The 20,279-nt window shown below is 46.8% G+C and overlaps 1 protein-coding gene across 2 annotated transcripts in view; it reads left to right on the top strand.

The window, feature by feature from the left end:
* Positions 1-20,279, top strand: part of Slc45a4 (solute carrier family 45 member 4) — a 72,043-nt gene that overhangs the window by 30,487 nt on the left and 21,277 nt on the right. For both annotated transcript variants that reach the window (XM_005354517.3, XM_026782637.1), the window contains exon 2: positions 10,087-10,720. In XM_005354517.3, the coding sequence (XP_005354574.1) occupies positions 10,477-10,720 (244 nt within the window). In that variant the 5' untranslated portion in view covers positions 10,087-10,476. The remainder of the gene's footprint in view (positions 1-10,086; positions 10,721-20,279) is intronic.

A 20,279-nucleotide genomic window follows, 5' to 3' on the forward strand; every position in this document is an offset into this window, starting at 1 on the left:
GAGAGAGAGAGAGAGAGAGAGAGAGAGAGAGAGAGAGCTCTCGCACATTTGTATGTGCTTGTATCTCTTATGTGTTGGTGAGCTGTGGACTCTTGCACACCTGCACAACCATCTCAGAACTGAGCTGGTTCCCTGGCCTGCTGCTTGAGGGACGGGATAGTACTCATGGAGAGGGACTGAGCTTCTTGCCTCCATTTGGCTCTTTAAGATGATGCATGCTGTTTGCCCCTATCAGTTCTCCCCAGCCCCTCCATGCAGGGGCTAGTGCTGGTGGTCTACCTGCAGACTGCTTTACTAAGACTTGGTTCTTTGATGTCTGGGCCAAGCTGTGCTATACTCCATGCCTCACAGGCACTGGGAATTCCCAGTAGGCTTCCACAGATCTCTTGGCAATTCTGATGTTTTCTTTTGCAGATCAAAAAGTTGCTTTCAGAAATGCTGTGCCAGCCACGTTGATTTGGGCACCTATGAGTTGATAGCATTTCGTGGTCTGCAAGCAGGCCTGGAGGCCTTGAGTGTCCATCCAGTAGTGCTCAGGGACTGATAGATTTCCGCCTGGAATGTATGAGGGGAGTTCATGTTGGCTGGGCCCTTCTAAGGCTCCTCTGGGATTTGCCCTTGCTGCTGAAACAACTTCATTGGTTTAGTTTTAGGCCCTTGGATCTTTTTGACAGTCATGCTCTCTATTAGCTACTGAAATCATGGTCTTACATCATGGATGTATGCCCATTAGTTGATTATACAGGAAGCAGGAGCAACAGTTCAGCCACTAACAGTCTGTGAGACATGGAGGGATTCACTTGTAGTAGTATTGGGGGTGGGGGTGGCGCTAGATAGAGGAAGAACCTCTACTAGTTGTACTTAAGGCATCCTGACTGGACATGGGGCAGGAGGATCTGGGTAATGGGTGTGCATGTGCTGCTTCTGCAGACCTTGATACTGGTACTCTGCTACTCTCAACCTCCTGAGGGCTGAGTATGCACCACCATTCCCCATCTGCATATACAGTTCATGTGAAGGAGTGACAGCTTCTCTTGATGGCTTCAAGAATTCTAGTATTTGTCTTGAAGTTTACTTTCATTGCAGTGTGTCAGTTTCTTAAAAATAAAAAAAAATTTCAAATCGTCTTAATTAGTTGCTGGTATTGATAGACTGGTTTCTGCTTCTTGTTTAGTGAGAAGTGGGTCTTTGGGTTTTGTGATTATTTACTTCTTCTCACTAAATGGGAGACCCTGTAGCCCAGGCTGGCCTTAAACTTGTAGCAGTTCTCCTGCCTTTGCTCACCAAGTGCTGAAATTATAGGCACATACCATCGTTCCTGGCTAGAGGGAGAGATTTCAAAATTTCTAAGCATTCTTTCTTTCCCCTCTCAGTGCTGGGGGTTGAATGTAGGGCCTCATGTATGCCCAGCACACACTTTACTATTGAGACAGCTCTCCAGCCCTCTTTTTACTTACTTACTTTTATTGTTGTTTTTCTGAGACAGGGTTTCTCTATGTTATAGCTCTGGCTGTCCTGGAACTCACTTTGTAGGCTGGTCTCAGACTCACAGAGATCCGCCTGCCGCTGCCTCCCAAGCTCTGGGATTAAAGGTGTGCACCACCACTGCCCAACTATTCTTGTTGTTTTAAGACAGAGTTTCACGTACCTGAAGCTGGCCTTGAACTCTTGATTCTCCTGCTCAGCGTCCCAAATACAGTTACTTCTTATTTTGAGGCAGGGTAAGTTGCCTGGCTAGGCACGTGATTTACTCTGTAGTTTAGGCAGGCCTTACACAGGCAGTCCTCCTGCCTCAACCTGCTGAGTAGGTAGAAAGACGATAGACTCAGCTCTTCATTATACACAGTCTCCATAATTTCATCTTTTCTAGAAGGACTCACGTATTTCCTTTTTCAGGTTCATTTCCTGCCACTTAGTAATTTGCATTTACCAGTTCTCTCTGTTTTGATATGTATCTGTGGCTAACCCAGAACTCATTGTGTAGACTGGGCTGGCCTCGAGTTTGTCATGATCCTCTTGCTTTGGTCTAATAAGTGCTGAGATTATAAGCATATGTGCCATGTCTGGCTTCCTCCATAGTTCATTAATTCTCCTACTGAAAGACTTCTTGATTGCTTCCAGGCATCAGAATATGCCTTAACTTCTGTGTGCAGGGTTTATGGGGTCATGAGTGTGCAACCTGTCAATTAATTTTGGATTGCATGGTGATATGTTTAGTTTTGGATCCCAAAATTGTATAGCTGCACCCTATGCATGCCCACTAGCAGTGACCGAATAAGGCTGTACCATATCCTCACTCTCTCTTGGTGTTTAGATTTGGGCAGTTTTGGCAGGTGTGTAGCAGCTTGGCATCTAAGGTGACACATGAAGGGAAACATCTTTTCATGACTTAGGGTGCCTTCACACATGTGTCTTCATGACCTCCCTTGTAAGGTCCTTGACCGATTTTTTTCTTTTAAGTTTTTGAGACAGGGTTTCATGTAGCCCAGGCTGGCTTTGAACTTGATACACAGCCTAGACCAATCCTGAGCTACTCTGTGACCCTCCTGCTTTTGTAGCACACATGTTGGGGTTACTGGCATTTGCAACCATGCCTGGCCCTTGACCTGTCTTTAATCAGACTGTTTTCTGACCATGAGAGTTGAGTGTATATTTTGGATAGCTTCTTTGTACGTCCTTTCTCCTTGTCTGCAGCTTACCCTCCTATTGTCTTGACATAGCATCGACTCATTGCTCATGTGCTTTCCAGTAAAAGACTGCCTTGCAGTGTGCTGTATTTCATTCCTACGATGGGCACATTGGATTAGCTGCATTCAATTGGATATTTTATACTCTTGGTTCATACATTGATATTCTTTGCTATCAGCTGCCATTGGTCCAGTTTCTCTGGTTTGTGTTGTCTCTGATTATCTGGAGAGAGGTGCTGGTGGGGATCAGGAGGCTGTGTCAGTGAATGTCACTTAGGCCTGTGTTGTGGTTCCATTAGTACCTAGTACCACATTGTGATTCCTGTCAGGTTGTCCCAGCAAACCTGACTTTATGCTGTTGTGAAAGAGAAAGATAGCTACCATCTCCCCATACTGTACTTTGCACTTTGAATTTTGATCCTCCCCTGCAGGGTAGCAATTTGGTAAGATGCTTTCTCTATACCTCTTGAAGCTCCCAGGAGCAGCTGATGCAGTTCTCATGAGACTGTGCCACAGGGTGGATGGAGTCACCACATTTTTAAGGTATTTTAGCTATATGTTTAACTTGAAGAACACTTCCTGTACTCATGGTGTTTTGAGGGTGTAGTGCCGAATTTGTGCCAGTTTATACCTGTGAATGTGGGTGTTGTGGCAAGCCAGTTACCACTGAGCACTTGTTGGTTGCATGTAGTTAGAACACACAGTCTGCATATGTGTGAGAATATGTATGGACCATGATGGGGTGCACCACCAACACTCCTACACTGTGCCCAGGCTGAGTGCCTCATTGACTTTGACAGTGCTGGTGAATGTTGTAACCATTTGACCTTTAAACTTTCCCATCCATGGAGCTAGGGAAATGGCTCAGAAAGTGAAGTGCTTGCCTTCTACCAGGTTTGGCTCTTCAGCACCCACATAATTGTCATGTGGTCATGGCAGCCCATTTGTCATCTCAGCTCTTGGAAGGGATCCTTGACACAAGTTGTCTAACCGGACTAGACAAATTAATTGTCAAGCTCCGGGTTCAAATGAGCAACCCTGTCTCCCTGTCTCAGTATATACAGTGGAGAGAGATTGAGGAATAAATCCAGATCCTGTGTCAATTACAGGCCTTCACCACATGCATTTCAACATGTGCATGTACATATACACATGCCCCTACCATACACATATACACAAACCTAAAAAATGTACCCCAAAACCTTGAGCCAAGCTTGGGGTACCGATCAGAGCTGCTATCCAGACACTTTTGCACAACAGCTTGAAGGAAGTCACATGTTTTGGCATCAGTCACTCTCGCATTAGAAACAGGACAATAGAGGAAGTTGTTGGTTGGAACAATTGTCGTTGCGTTTGTCTGAGTACATCTGCAGACTGTAACAAAATTGTCACAAAGTGTGCAATTTGCTGGAGCAGGCTCCAAGGGAAGCTTCTTTGCTGTATTGGGAAAAAAACTGTCCTGGGTATGTCACAGGTCACTTAATAGAAGAGGCCAGAAGAAGCCATAGCTTACTTTTGGTCTTATTCTCATGAGTGCAGAACTGCCTGTGCTATGAGCAGAGGCAGCTGGTCCTTCTGGCCTCGGTTTCTGTACGTCATCATGCTTTTAGCCTGGTTTTTACACTGTGCTCCTCAAAGGAAGCTTTTGCATGTGATTACATAGTGTCACTCCTATGATGGCATGGAATCAGCCTTCTTCCAAGGAACGGTTGTCCTGCACTAGGAAATGACTCCATGGGCATTGCCCTGTGGATCATGAACTTGTTTTTATGATACTTGATGGTTCTATCCTGAAATATGCTGACCAAATGCTGGGTACGTGGCCTCTGGTCAGGAGTCATAGCTCCACCCGACTTCCTTCTTCAAGCTTCTTTCCATTTCTTTTTGGGCTCTGATAGAGAATATCAGAGATGGGACATGGGGAGCCCACAAAGGAAGGGTTTCTACCCTGCAGGTTCTTTGTGCCCGGGAAAGGCACAGCAAGGACCCGAATTCCCAAACAAGAGCTATGCTTGGCTAAGTTCAGATGGAGAGGACTAGGTGATATTCAGGGCTGCCTTGTCTCTGGGGAAATGGATGAGTAAGCCAGCCAGGTACCTCTGGGATTCAGAAGGTGTTGTTCAAGTCTGGCAATGTTGAACAGATTGTTAAATTTGCTATTCTCTTCTTTTTGTCTATTCTCAGACAAAAGCATTAGATAACAAGTTAAAATACAAAAAGCTAGTAGCCTCGGTTAGATGAAGGGGAACATGTCTGATTGAGTAAGCAATATTATTAGCTTTCAAATGTCCACTGACCAAGGAAGAATGAATTTTGGCAACAGAGGCAAAGCAGGTAGACTAAGGAATGAGCCTGAGAAGTGTGCAGTGCTTTGCGCGAGCCCCCAAGAGCTTTCCTCAAAGGTGTAGAGTCGGCTTGAAAGAAAAGCAAAGATAAGGCTATGCAGCACAGGCATTCTCCAAAAGACAAGTTGAATCCAGTCCAGATCCCAAAAGGACTTTTCCCCCAGAGCTCATCATGCCCTTTTAAAGTCCATATGCTCATAAAGTTCTTGGAAATGAACATGGAGGAGTAATTTGGAGAATGCTGGGAAGTGCAGAGTGGGGACTGACTCAGAAAGACTGCTACAAATGGAGGCCTGGCTTCCGGCCTTTGACAGCGTGCTGAAGCAGAGGCACCATCTTTAAATATTCCCCCTCTTTTCAGAGCAGGGGTGCCTGGCTTAGACATGGCATCTCTCTTTCCTCAGCTGCACCCTTTAGCTCCTTACATACCTCTATCCCTCAGCCAACTGGGGTCCCTTTGTCCTGAGTGTGATTTCAAAGCTGCTTTACTATGTGGGGCCCTTGATCTAATTGCCACTTTCTAGGGCTCTGAAGAAGAGGTTGAACTTTAATGGCTGTGCCAGGTGGTACCCTGATGGGGAGCAGATTGTCTTCCACAGTGCCTGGCTGTATCTGTGTTGGTGAAGAAATGGAGTCTGTTTTATTCTAGCTGTTAACACGACTTTATTAAAAATCCCCAGTTCGAAAAGTTGCCCTGGAACTTGGAGGGCTAGTTGCCTTGCGGTGGTGTGAGCACCATGGGTTGGCAGTGTCTGGGAGTTAGCTTACAGAATGGGACATGTTCAGTAGGCCTTGCACTTAATAACTGTTCCTTAGGGCTGTCTGAAAGATGCTCATGGCATTTGCTTGTGTGAAATATACTCTGTTCACCTAGACCGTGTGAGCAGCAGATACTCAACCTAGAACATACACTATTTACAAAGATTCCAGAGAGGCCAGACCTAGATGAGGAACTGTTGCCGCTCACCAGGTGTGGCTGCTCCAGAACTCTGGAATATAGGAGTGACAAGGAGAGGCACTGAGTGCCCTCCCAGCCACTGCCTGTAGGCGGTACATCATCTTTCATTGAACCACACTGGTCTCTTGATGTAAAACATCAAGTTCTGGTGTGAGCAACAGCAGGACCCAAGTTAGGGAGGTGAGGATGCTGGTGTATCATGAGGGGCTGTTCAACTGCTAGCATGGTGTGTCATTCAACCCTGCAGCTGCAATGGTGTTGGCAGGACCAGAACTTGCTGTCCTAAATGGCAAAGAGTCTGGAAAGGCTGGTGTGGCTTGAGCTGGTGCAGAGAGCCAGGAAGCAGAGTAGAGCTGAGTGGTGTGAGCCCCAGGGAGCACAAGCAGTTACAGTAGGCATCCCTCTTCCCAGAGCTGGTCTGGACTGCGTCCCCTAAAAAATGACAGCAACATTCCAGGTAGATCCTTCAGCTGGGTGCCAGGCTCTTCAGGCTGCTTTCTCTGAGACTATGGGTACTGTGGCTGTCTAACACCTGCGAGCATATCTGAACACTATGCCAACCAAGTCCTGACCTTGCATCAGTCGGTTCTGAGTCTTTGAGTAGGGAGACCCCAAAAATTTCAGTGTCCCACTCCACCTCCCCCCTCAGTTTGATGTCTGCTTCTTCTTGCACTCACCTGGTACTTATACCACCATGTATTGCTCTACACAAGTAAAATGGAGGTATCTGTAGCCAGGCCTGGTGCCAGCTGTGACCAGAAGCTGTACACTGTATTATGCCATGGCTTGCTGAACACTTGCTCTTCTTACTTGGGCTTCTCCCTTAAGCTGAGCAGTGTAGTGTTGCTGTGGAAGCCTGTCTTTAGTTGAAGGCACCACATCTTCAGGGCCAGATGTGGCTTGATGGCATATGGTTCCTAGATCTTGGGTGCAGCCTGGGATGACACATTGACAGTGGTGGTGGGGTCAGATTGAGTGGGAGCTGGAACCCTAAAAGCTGTTTCGATGGAGCAACAAAAGAACCTACTCTATTGAGAGATTCCTAAGAATGACTGACATGTTTCCAGGGCATAGGTCAGCACCCTACAACTTGGTAGTGAGATCCAGCCTGGAGCCCTGGTTCTGCTGGACTGGTCAGAAAGTTTTACATTTTAAGGGCTTGTTTTTTTTTTTTTTTTTTTTTTTTTTTAAGAAAGAAACGAAAAGAAAAGAAAACTAAACTAGATAGAATATACAGCAGAAGCTAAATACAGCTTTAAAAGAAAGCTGGCCACACTTGGGCTGGAGTTGATTCAGATGTGATCGTGATCATCAAGGGCTCGGACACTTAAATTTTATTTTATATTTATTTATTTATTTATTTATTTATTTATTTATTTGTGAGTGCATAAGTGTTCACCATGAGTCATGGTGTGAGTAGAAATTGGAGAACAGCTTGAAAAGTTATTTTTCTCCGAACACCTTATGGGTCCCAAGGATGTCAGGCTATACTCTCTGAGTCTTCTTCCTGGCCCAGGCTTGGACACCTTATAGAAACCCTTAGCATTACTCAGCCTTGGTGCTACGGCTGGGTGCTGCAGAATGCTACAGGGTGCTGGGACTGTCCCTGACCAGGAGTTACTCCATTACATTGTGACTGGAATGGACTGACAAGATTGAATTTGCACACTGTGTATTAGAGGTTTGTTTTGTCGTCTCATTTTACTTTCCCTTTTTTAAAATTTATTTACTTTTATTTGTAATTAATTTAATTTTTAATTTAATGTGCATTGGTGTTTTACCGTGGGTATCAGGTTCCCTGATACTGGGGTTACAGACAGTTATGAGCTGCCATGTGGGTGCTGGGAGTTGAATCCCTGTCCTCTGGAAGAGCAGGCAGTGCTCTTAATGACTAAGCAACCTCTCCAACACTCATTTTAGTTTTTGAGGCAAGGTCTTATATAGTCCAAGCTTGCTGTGTAACCAGGACAACTGTGAACCCCCTTCTTTCTGCCTCCATCCTGCAAGATCTGATATAGTACAGACATGCACCACACCTGGTTTCAGAGGGTTGCTGCCTCATCTCTGCTATTGCTGCAGTGACTCTGGAGCCAAGTCTTAGCCCTGCATTTCAGGCACACAAGTTTCTGAGGATAGAGCAGAAGTGGGCCAAAGGCCACTGAGCATAGCTGAAGGGTTTGGCGTTTGTAATTATGTTTTTAGGACTGCTTGCAGAATAATCTCTGTTGTCCTGCCAACACCCAGCTGATCTGTTTCAGCTTCACAAACTGCATTGATCCATGTCCCCAGAATGTCCCTGTCGGGAAGGAGCTAAGAAGTTAAACCATGGCTCCTGTTTTGACAAAAGTCTGGCAGGTTAACATAAAGAAAGACCATGGTGGTTTCTCTTGACAGTGCGTGGGCAGAGGTTGAGGTCAAGAGTAACAGAGCTGAGGGTAGGATTGGTTTCCTCACTGCTTATACCGTGCGTTGGAAAGAGGAGTATAAGTAGGTAACTTGTTTTTGTTGTTTTAATCATGTGTATTGAGTATCTGTAAAGGGTTATGTGCACATGAGTGCTAATGTCCTCAGAAATAAGAGGTGTTGAATCCCCTGGAGTGCCATGAAGTTGTAAGCTGCCTAGCATGGGTGCTGGGAGCTGAACTTGGGTCCATCTCTCCATTCCTGTGACTGGGGTTTATATGGTAGAGTAGGTAGGTGAATGTGAGATTTCAGATGAGAGCTGTGGAATTGCAGTAAAACTGGGGACAGAGAAGCCAGTGTGTAGCTGAGACTGCTGGATCTCTGGTGGGGTGTGGGGGGTAAGGGTAAGCCTGAAGGGGTGGCTTATAGTTGCAGCCAAAGAGCAAAGTAAGTGGGGGTGGGTGGGGAGCACTGAAAGCCAGTGCACTGGGAAATCTTCCCATTTGAGCTGTCCTGACCCTGCCTTGAGGGGACTGCTGAGAGAGGGACTAGATGGTGCTCACCCCAAGTTTTCTGCCCACCCTAGAAGGGGAGGAAGGGCTAGTTGGGACTCAATTGTTTGTTTGTCTCACTGTGTGGCGGTGGCTGTCCTGGAACTCACTGATCAGGCTGGCCTCAAACTCACCTGCCTCTGCCTCCTGAGTGCTGGGATTAAAGGTGTGCACCACTATGCCTGGTTTAGGACTCATCTTTACTAAGTAACTATTACTAGAAATGTTATCCAAAGCAATTATTGAGAAATGTCTGATAAGACATTTCTACAGACTCAATTTCATATCCAATGGGAATGCTGCCCTGCATGATTCAGGGATCCTTTTATGTAGCCCTTCAGATGGAACTGAAGGACTGTCTCCTAAAGAGGTCAGGGTGTTGTGCACCCCCATCTTTCCTCTTATTGTGGCAGCTGGCATGTGCGTGTGTGCATGCACATATTTGTATGAGTCAAGTTCTTGCTGTGTACTCCAGGCTAGCCTAGAACTCAAGATCCCCCTACCTCTGCCTCGCTGCTGCTGGGCTCACACCTATGTGCCACCACACTGATGTTGGGGTCCTTTCTGAATGGACATGTCCAGTTATCTCTAAGAATCAATATATTACTGTGTGTGTGTCTAAGTAGAGACAATAAACAAGCTGATCACAGAAACTGTAGTGGAGCAGACTCCAAGACTAGGCTCTTGTGTTGTAAAGCCTCTGGTAATGCCATACATAGGCAGGGCATCTCAGAACTGCTTGAAGTTTCAGGGTTTGGCATGTGTAAAGGTCTCTTTTAGCTTTCTCTTTTAGATTTGATTATCACTGTGTTTTTCAACCTGGACAAGTCGAGGACTACTTCCCAAGCTGCTGCTACCCAGCAGGATAGATTTTGAACTTGTCTATTAGGCATTGGGACTGGTGTCCCTGTCTGTCTAGCCTGCCCTTCCACCTTTCATTGCACATTTGCAGGCAGTGTCTCATGAACCCCTCTGTGACTCTGTCAGCTGCTTTCCCCAGCTTCCCTTTCCTTTCTGCTCTCTTTCATGATGCCACTGATGACTCCAGCCACAGAAAACCTGACACAGGCGATGGTGTCAGTGGTGGCAGGCGTGGGCCAAGGGGCCACCTGTGACTTCAGCTTGTCTTTGCTCTCTTGCAGATCCTCTAACCGCTCGATGGGGAGTCACAGAAGATCACCTGTGTGTGTCAGCTCCCTACCTCTCTGTAGCAAGAGAAGTGACTGCAGCGCCTCCACAGTCATGATGATGAAACTGGTATTAACTGAGTGGCCCTTATGGATTTTTAACTCTAATTCACAGTGAGCCAGCAAGCCATATGTTTACAGTTCAACCAAAAACCCTTCTGTGTTGCTGCACATCTTGAGTGAAAAGTTGAGACACCTGTTGGTACAAAGTGGAATATAAGAGTTACTTGCCGAGGAATGCACTTGCAGCAGATCGAGAAGACGTCTTAATTTATCGTTGGAGAGAGATGATAGTATTATTTATATAGGTAGAATAAATATATATATATATATATTTTGGTGGTAATGAAAATGGCTCCGCAGAATGCCGACTCGGAATCTATGCAAGTACAAGAGCTGCCTATGCCCCTACCGGACCCTCAGAAACCCAGACACCCAGAGGCCGAGACCCAAGAGGAGACCATCAGTGAGGGGTCCATAGACAGAATCCCCACACGCCTGTGGGTCATGCACGGGGCAGTGATGTTTGGCAGGGAATTCTGTTACGCCATGGAGACAGCACTGGTCACACCTATACTGTTACAAATAGGTAAGTATAGCACAACATGCCTGGCTACTGCTGAGTGTACAGCTCCAGCTCCAGGTGGTGGCCTTGGGAAACCCTGCCATGGATCCTTGACCTCTGTGTCAGTTGTCTCCCATTAACCTGGTTCAGGAGCTTGTTCCTCTGTGGTCTGGATTTTGCGTCAAATTCTGATAGCAGGGCACTTGAGAAAAACTGGGCTTGGATATGTTAGGTATACTGATTGGAGGCCATTGGCTGTACCACCACAACAAATCAGGGATCCTGGTGTCATACTCTAGTTCTTGCCTATGGAATGGGTGTGAGTGCAATCCCACCTCAAAGGTGACTTCAGCCCTCTCAGGTTGCCACCAGAATGAGTTTGTCCCCAAAATTTCGTCAGAATCTTTAGTTTTCTCTGTAGACTGAGGAAATTTTAAAAACTTAATTTCAGCTCTGAGGTGTCTAAGAGAACTAGACAAAAGACCAAGCACTCTAGAAGCATTGTATAATCAGGATTAATATTTTAAAAATCTGTCTGCTTTGGTTGTTTCAGCAGTATTTCTTGCCACAATATAACCACATCCTTGCATGGTGAGAGCTAACCCTGCTACACTGGGATTGGTCAGCTCAGCCTGTAGATTTGCTACCCCTGTGAATTCATCACTTCTTCCATCACAATGGGATGTGGCTTCAGCCTCAGAGCACACAGGTTTCTGTGGGAGCAGGCTTCCCAATACTGTCGGTGCTCACGGCCTCACGCATGCCTGCTCTGTAGCCCCAGTTAGTAAAGCCAGTGGATAGGTCTCATTCTCAGGTTTCACTATGGATCCTAAGATGCTTTTCTTTAGGAATCAGACTAATCTCCTCCCTTCCCTTCTAAAGCCAGTTCTCAGAAGGGTGTAGCAGGTGGCCAAGCGACCTATGGCACAGCTATGCTGGGGACTCATCCTGGAGGGTTAGCAGGTATTGAGCTTGACCACACGTAGCTGTTCTCCTGTTTTATCATTGTGTTGCTTCTTATTCTTGGGGGCTTGTCATGTGAAGGCACTGCGGCAGACAGGCTATGCTCATAAAAGACAACTTAGAGCAATGAGAGAGACATTGGGGAGGCACCAGGCTTACTTGGTGTATGTGTTGTTCAGAGCCTTCTGAGAACTAGCTTCCACTCAGGTGTTAAAGCAGCATGGAGCCAGCATGGGCTTCCAAGTTGACTTGCTACTTCCATTGTGGCAACGGAGATGTGATCCACATCCCCAAGCTGCTGAGACCCAGGATCCACATCTGCCCGGAGTCTTTACACTTAGTGGGTCGTACTGTTTCCATGCGACCTTCAGCACTTTTTATTTTTTGGTTTTGAATATTTATTACATGAGGTTTGTTGTGTGTTTTAAACTAATTAATTATTTTACCATACGTACCTTCCAAGTAGCTGGGATTATAGGCCTGAACTACCAGTCCCTCAGTGACTCCATCTTACTAGAGGTCTCTGGGGGCTTCCTGGAGGGATCTGCATGACAGGGAAGGCTCCAACCAAGAGCCAGCAAGGCCCAAGGTTATGAGTTAGGAGCTTGCGAGAAACCAAATCTTGTCAGTGCTTGATGACAAAATTTTCCCCAGCTGAGCTTTGCAATTACCACAGCCTGGTCAAGACCTGGAATGCAGCTGCTGAGAAACCTTGAGCCAAACTCCTGGACTGAGCATTGGGTTCCTAAGCCATAGAAATTGACTGTGAGATGGCGAATGTTGTGAGCTCCTCCACCGTGTGTTTTGTCACATAGCAGTAGGTAGCTAATGTATGGGTACTGGCTGTTACATTTGAAGCTTTATGGCCATACTGTTTCTAAACCCTTTGTGATTTAGAACATAATATTTTCCCCATTACCTACACATATTCATCTTTCTTAAAAGAGCATATCAAACTGCTTTAATTTTTTTCAGTTACATTGTTTGATTGATTGAAGGTTGTAGGGTTCACGCTTGCTAAGAGAACAACTTTCAGGAATCAGTTCTCTCCCACAGTGTGAGGCCCGGGAATTGAACTCAAGTTATCAGAGTTGGCAGCAATTGCCCTCACCTACTGAGCCATCTCCCTGGCCCTCAAAGTGATTTCAAAGGAAAGATGTTTCTATTGACCAATATCCTTTCATAAGAAACTGTCTGCAGTTTGTGGTAGGAAGTCTGTCCTTTCTTTTTTTTAAATGTTTAATTTCTCATAGAAACCTTCCTGACTGGAAGGCAGCAAGCAGAAGCTAGTGAGCAGAGAGCTTGCTCAAATTCTGCCCTTCGAAGTCAGTGGACCAGATGATCTCGGTCCAGCAGAAGCCAATCAAGTGAGCATATGCAGGGTTGACCTTTGACGGTTCCCAAAGGTAGTGCACTTGTGTTTCCTGTGAGTCACTCCTTTCAATTAGTGAGTTGTTTTTGTTGTTAAAATGTTGTGGTAAAGCTGATCAGTGAGCCCTCAAGTGGGGTGCAGAAAGGCTGTTGAATGTCCCATCTAGAGGAAGTCAGTTCTGCTTGCTGCTTGCCACCTTCCAGCTATCACCAGCCATGTGTCAGTCTGCCTCCCTAGTCGCGCTGATGTACCAACAAGTTTTCTAGCCTGTGTTCCCTGTGCCTTTTACCACGGAATAACTCCTTGTACTATTGACACTGGACTGGGACCAATGGAGGGACCCTCAAGCCCTGTCTAGCATGGAGAGGCCAGTGTCCTCTGCCCTTGATAATGGTAATGTTTGGTCATTCTGATCCTAACCACACTAGGGATTCCCCCTGCTGGCCTCCAAGGAAGGGAAGGAATAAGGGAGGCTCCAGAAGGGTGGGTTGAACCTAAGATGGTATGGCTGGTCAGCCGCCCTTCCACCTGTGATAAATCAGTGTTTTCCTTTATGCGTAGTGGCATAGGGGGTTTCTGTGCCTGAATGGTGGTGGTGTTGGAAGGCACTGTGTCCCACAGCCAAAGCTGACTTCTTGGAGAAGCCTTGGCTCTCCTTCATCCAGTGCTTGTGGCTTTACTTCTCTGTTCCAACACCTCTTCTGAAAACAGTCACTGAGTTTACATGTCTGAAATGCTTCTACAAGTCTGGAACATGGTGAACGCTGCTGCTTCTTCACCTGGGCTCCCACAGAGGCTTGAGCACCTTTGCTTTGCACAGCTTTCAGTGAAGTAAAACCCCAGCCAAAACATCTGGAAGTCTTATCCCCGTAGAATGAGTAAAGGCAAGGGCTATTTACTGAGCTCACTGGACTCCCGGGTCTTGTTCTCAGGGTCAGCACCACCATGCTACACCACTTGAGACATGACAGATCAAGAGACTTCTTACAAGATCCCAGCCCATGTCCAACTGTGCAGGAATGTTCAGAGGGCTTCATTCTTCTTACTGTTGATGCTTGGACCTTGGGGAGTGGGGGCGTTCAAGATAGGGTTTCTCTGTATAACAGCTCTAGCTGTTCTGGAACTCGCCTTATAGACCAGACTGGCTTCAAACTCACAGAGACCCATCTACCTGCCCTTTCTTAGTATAGTTTACATGTATGTGGAGTTAGGGGTTGGGGCCAGGGCCTACAAAATGTTTGGCATGTGCTGTTTCACTGAGTTACATCCTTGACTCAACTTTCACTTTTTACTTTTTCTTTTGATTTTGAGACAGGTTTTCTCTATATACCCCTGGCTGTCCCAGAACTTGCTATGTAGACCAGGCTGGTTTTGAACTCACAGAGGTCTGCGTGCCTCTGCCTTCCAAATGCCAGGATTAAAGGTGTATACCACCAAACCTGGCTATTCATTTGTTTTTGGTTTGCATGCTTGCTTGCCTGCTTATTTTGAGACAGGGTCTCAAAAAGGCTGCCCTTGAACTCCCTGTGTACCCCAGACAGATCTTGAATTTGTGCTCTTCTGCTTCTGTCTGACTCCAGGTAGCAGGGATTATGGGCCTGGCCACCAGACATGTTATACCTCAGCTCTTTTCTTGTACCGGGAGCAGAAGGTAAGCTCTTCCTACCCAGCCTGAGCTCTCTGAGTGCCATCACCTCCTGTAGTGCTGTCTCCCACTGTCAGTAAGCCTAACATTGGGACCAGGAGGCAGGACTTACTTGGAATCAGGAGACCACCTTGTCTGTGAAGGAGCCCTATGGTGGAGGTGCCAGTCTGGTGCTGGGGTGCTGTTGCTCAATCCCTGGGTCTGGGAAGAAGTCTTTGATGCACAGGAGGTGACTGGTGTGCTGTGATGGGAAAGTATGGGGGTAGTGTGACAGGGACCCGACCTGTCTGCAAATGGGACAGGGCATTTGCATAGAAAAGATAGTTCCCTAATACTGAAGAACTCCAGGTACCAATGTCCAGTGCATTGAGGGACCCCACCTACCTCTCCAAGCCCCATCTTACAGGATGTCTCTTGTAAATTTTCATCACCATCTTCACCCATTCAGAATTCCAGCATTCTTTACTTACAAGACATTGAAATCTCCCATTCTTGTCTCACCTCTTCTGAGGGTCCCATGCTAGGCAGCCATCTTTGTCCCTTAAGTGACTTTGTCATTGTCCCTAAAGTGACTCTTGGTTTTGTTCTTGTTTTTGTCTTTTGTGTATTTTTTTCATTTCACTTATTCTTCTGGGTATGCATGCACACACCACAGTGTTAGGTCAGAAGACAACTTTGGAAAGTCACTTCTCTCCTTCCTTTATGGGATCCAGGGATTGAACTTGGTTGTGGTTTGCTTGGCAAGTGCTTTTTACCCACCAAACCATCACACAGAACCTCTTTTGTGTGTTCGAGACAGTGTCACTGTGTACTTGCCTCAGTATATAGACTCTTCTGGCTTGTAGTAGACCTCTGCTTCTACCTCCAAGTTCAGGGAGTACAAGTGTGTGCCATCATTCCTAGCCTCCACCCTCTGTGAGATGGGAAGCCAGCTGACTACCAGACTGCCAGTCCCAAGAGTCTGAGCAGAAGCAGGGCCTGAAAGATCTACAGAGCACACATACCTGCCCTGACGGCCCACTATGGCTGGTGTTGTATTGCCATTGATAGATAACGTCTCAAACTCAGGGCCAGATGTGAATGTACAGCTGCCTTTGAAAGGCAAATTTGGAAGCACACTGCTCAGGAGTCTATGGGAAACTTGTAGAGAGCCAGCCTAGCCTTGTTGGGTGCCCTCCTGTGCTATGTTCCCATGTTAAATTCTTCCCTTGAGAAGGAGTTCAGTCTCCTGCTACTGTTTATTGTTTCCCTCTTGGCTCAGGAAGTATACTCAGGGGAAAAGGAAAATCAGATAACAGAGAAAAGGGTGCCTTTTGTTGTAGTCTATGGGTTTGACTCATTAATGACGACTGAGCTAGTGTGAGAGCCTACCTACTTTGCCTTGTTGAAGGTTCAGAAGAGTAGCACCCAAGAGCAAGCAGTGAGGTCTGCCAATTATTTGTGAGGAAAAGCTGGTTCACTGTCTCCCACATGCAGGAGTAGAACTGCTCACCAGTTTGTGAGCACACTCTCTGCGGAAGCTCCTGGGGAACGGGTGTGTTTCTAGGATTCAGTTGACCGAAGCTTGAGCCCACCTCTTCTGTGGGAAGCGCCTGTCCTTTATTAGTTGTCTACACAGAGACAGTGGAAGATGAAAACAACCTTCCGTGCCTTTCAGTCCCAACAAGGGGTTGTATAAGGCACAATCAGGAGGCTGGAAGCATGAGCAAGATGCTGATATACCAGCCATAGCAGCCTGGCACTGAGTTGTCAGCAGGGTGGCTGTGACCCGAGTCCAGCCCTTTTTAGGACCCCAGCACACTGCCTCCAAAGCTGGCTGCCTTCCATGTTGAAGTGCACAAGCATGGCAAGCCTTTGGTGAGAACTGAGAAGCACCATTCCACAGGAGGCATCTGAGTGCAGTGCATGTCCATAGCAAGCATATGCACATGTAACATGCGCTGTGTAGATTCTGCAGGTGTTCCTGTGACTTCTCACACTAGCTTGTGCTATATGCCCTACCTTGCAGGGTCTACATGCCTTGTCAGTGCTGCCTTCCTGCCACTCAGATGCACTTAACTCCTCTCACGGAGTTCTTGTTTTGACCCTTAGCATCCAAGAGCTTGTGCAGGTAGCACACCTTTGGTTTGTTACCCCTTGAACGCCCAGGGCTGTGAGTGTAGCACAGTGTCAGTATACATGTATAGTGTGCTTGAGTGCTGGAGTTCAGCATCAGAACCCTCACCACCTTCACCACCCCCTCTCCCAGTAAAGGCACCAGCTGGGTAGAAGGATCATTTGAGCTATGAACTTTAGCCATCCTGGCAAGAGAATGAGCCCCTCGTCTCACCCGTTTTTGAAAGGTAGTACTTAGAGGGGCTGGAGAGATGGCTCAGTGGTTAGGAGCATTGCCTGCCCTTCCAAAGGTCCTGAGTTCAATTTCCGGCAACCACATGGTGGCTCACAACCATCTGTAATGAGGTCTGGTGCCCCCTTCTGGCCTGCAGACATACACACAGACAGAATATTGTATACATAATAAATAAACAAATATATATAAAAAAAAGGTAGTACTAGGGGTAGAACTCAGGACCTAGTGTGTTGGGTAAGAACTTTACCATCTTGCTGTACCATGTGTGCACCCTGCCCCACCCCCTAGTTCAGCAGAAGTTCATCTCAGAGAAAAACATTGTCCTGGAGCTATCAGTCTTGAAATAGTCACATTGGCAGGAAGAACTGAGGAGCACCCTGTCCCACTTTACAAGGGTAGCTACTTGGTGTGGCTGTCACGGGTGGGCTAGAATGGGTACTGCAGGAGTGAGGGCACTTCGGCACAGGCTCCTTCCTCAGGCTCCCTGGCCAGCACACTTCAGCCAGCAGTTTACACTGTCACACCACCACCCCAGGAACCCTGAGGAAAATATCACATACATTCGGAGCCTTCTTACATGCTGTCTCTAGGTCCTTCCCTATAGAGTGCTGTGTGCGCTGTGGTGAGGCTGCAGCAGTGTATGCTGAAGGTGACACTGAGGGGGCAAACGACCAATGAGGGGTGAATCTTGAGGACCTTCGGCTCAGTGACGTAAGCTGGCAGCAAAAGGACACACGCTGCGTAGACAGAAGGCAGAGTGGTGGGTGCCAAGGAGAGGGAGGGGAGTGTTTCCTGGGGGCAGTGTGCTGTTGACTGGTTAAAATAGAACTTTTGTGTGTATTTCACCAGTGACTTCCCACCTCCTGGAGACCTAAGAAAGACAGAAGAGTGCTTTTGCCACCTGCAGTTGGCCTCCTCCATACAGACAGGACTGTGATGCTCTGAGGGACAGTCCTGTGCATCTTGTGTGTGTGTGTACATGCATGGTGTGCATGTGGAGGATGGGGCAAGTAACTCCCCAATTGTGGACACAGGGACGGGGAAGCAGCTTGTGCTCAGTACTGTGTTTTGGAGGGAAGTCTGGATTTCCTTGTTTTTCAGATCATTGTGTTTAACAAACAATGAAATAGTCACCGCAGTCATTTTTCCCAAGGAATTCCATATGCTGTTATTTTTTGTCAGGCTCTTACTAAGCGCCTGCCTGTTGGTGGTGGTGGCCAGTGTACCTGGCATGGAAGTGACATGGCCACCCAAAGCCATGGGGCTTGCCTGGACACTGAACATGTCACCTGGACTGCTGCTTTTTTTTTTTAATATTTTTTTTTTGTTTATTGGTGGGAAGGTGTCAGATCCCCTGCAACTGGATCTTCAGACAGTTGTGAACTGCCATGTGGGTGCTGGGAATTGAACCCGGGTCCTCTGGAAGAGCAGTCAGTACTCTTAACCACTGAGTCATCTCTCCAGCCCCCTGGACTGCTGCTTTGCAGAAAAGAAAGGCTGTAAGTGAGCACGACTGCACTGTTGGCTTGAGGCAGAGGTTGTGGGGTTTGCCCCGAATTCCCTCTGGCTGGAGTCTTCCTGTTGTCTCACAAAGACAGAATTGGGGAACATTGGGGATGTGCTGATGGAGAGAAGGTGGGGGTTCCCTAGCTAAGTGCAGGAGGAGAGCTCATGAATAGGGGCTGTTTCTCTAAGAAGCACTCTTAAGTGCTGAGTGATGGGAAGTGAAGGTGAAGGCTGCACGGCACTGCAAAGCCAATTAGTGAAACAGGAGCAGGATGCTACCATACAGAATCGGCATGCCTCAATAGGGATTTGCTCCAGACCTCTGAATTGGTGTGTGTGATGCAGGGATGGTCTGAGAGGCACTTGCTAAAGTTACAGAGTCACTGTGTATTTCAGAACAGAATGTCAGGACATAGAGCATACATATCAAGTTAATGAAGGCAAAAAACTTATCAGTTCCTGTAGGAAATAGTCACTTAAAACTTTATGATAAAAGCCAAAAAAATAAGTTAAATTTTAACAAAATACCACAAATAGGTGGTGAAAAGATAGATCAAGATACCAACAACCCAGAGATCCCATAAAGGCCCAGAGGTGCTCTGTGTGTCAGACATTAGTGTACAGTATAGGTAGGGAGTGTGGCTTCTGGGAACGGTTTGCCGATGTCATGGGAGAAGTGGGCTTTCTAAAAGATGCAGAGTACGGGATGGCCTCAGAGTGTGGCAGTGGATGGCTTTGACTCCTGATCCTCAGGCCTTCACCTCCCAAGTGCTGGAAGTACAGGCGTGTGCCACCACACCGTGCTACCTGGGAAAATTTAAAACCAGTGCTGTCTTTACTCTTAAAAGTAAAGTCAGTCTTAAAAGAACCAGTCAGTATAGAGGTGTCCCCTGTATCACTTGCCTGGCTTGTGCAAGACCCTGGATCCATCCCTAATGTAGAAGAGAAGGTAACTAAATTGAAACTGCATAGAATATGTACACTTGTAGCTTGTTTAAACAGTTAGAAATAGGACTTGTCTTTGGTGCAGAATGGGTTGTCTGCTTCCCCTTTTTATTTTTGATTGTGCTTTGCAGTGCTGTAGAGTAGAACCAAGGCTTTGCACATGTTAGGCAAGCATTCTGCCACTGAGCCACATCCCTGGTGAAATGAGGGCCTGGATGGATGTTACAGTTTGTAACTTGTGGGCACATCACAATAAAGAACTGTCCATCATCCTCCATTTCTGTAGGTTACATTGTAGACAGATCTTAAAAGGAGAAGCCTAGAAGAAACTGACAGCAGGGGATGGACAAGTAGGACTTTCTCCGACACTTGGCTAAATTAAGATGGGTGCAAAAGAGGAGCCTGAGCCTGGGTCTTATACCTGAGGCCACACTGACTGCAGATGTGCTGGCAGGGGCAAATGCAGGTGACTTGAGGAGCAGTTGTTATCTGTACTTCACTTTCTTGCTGTCCACACACCTATAGTTTGGGTTTTCCTATGAAGGAATGACTAAGATGAATTCTCTGTATAGGTGATCATTTTTCTGATCCAGCAGCAGTTGTGAGTTGCACTGCCTCTTCTTCTTTTAGAACCCTGAATCCTATAATACTTCTCTATTATAAGGCCAGCAGCTTAGTTAAGCCTTCCTCATATGGCCTCCTTGCAGCTCCTAGGGAACCAGTTTGGGTTCATTGTCCTTTGCTGTCTGTCCCTTTGTCCAGAATATGGTGCACCCTGACTTCCTTACTTGTGTCCTTGTGA

Source organism: Microtus ochrogaster, chromosome 15, assembly GCF_000317375.1.
Source record: "Microtus ochrogaster isolate Prairie Vole_2 chromosome 15, MicOch1.0, whole genome shotgun sequence".
Classification (NCBI taxonomy): domain Eukaryota; kingdom Metazoa; phylum Chordata; class Mammalia; order Rodentia; family Cricetidae; genus Microtus; species Microtus ochrogaster.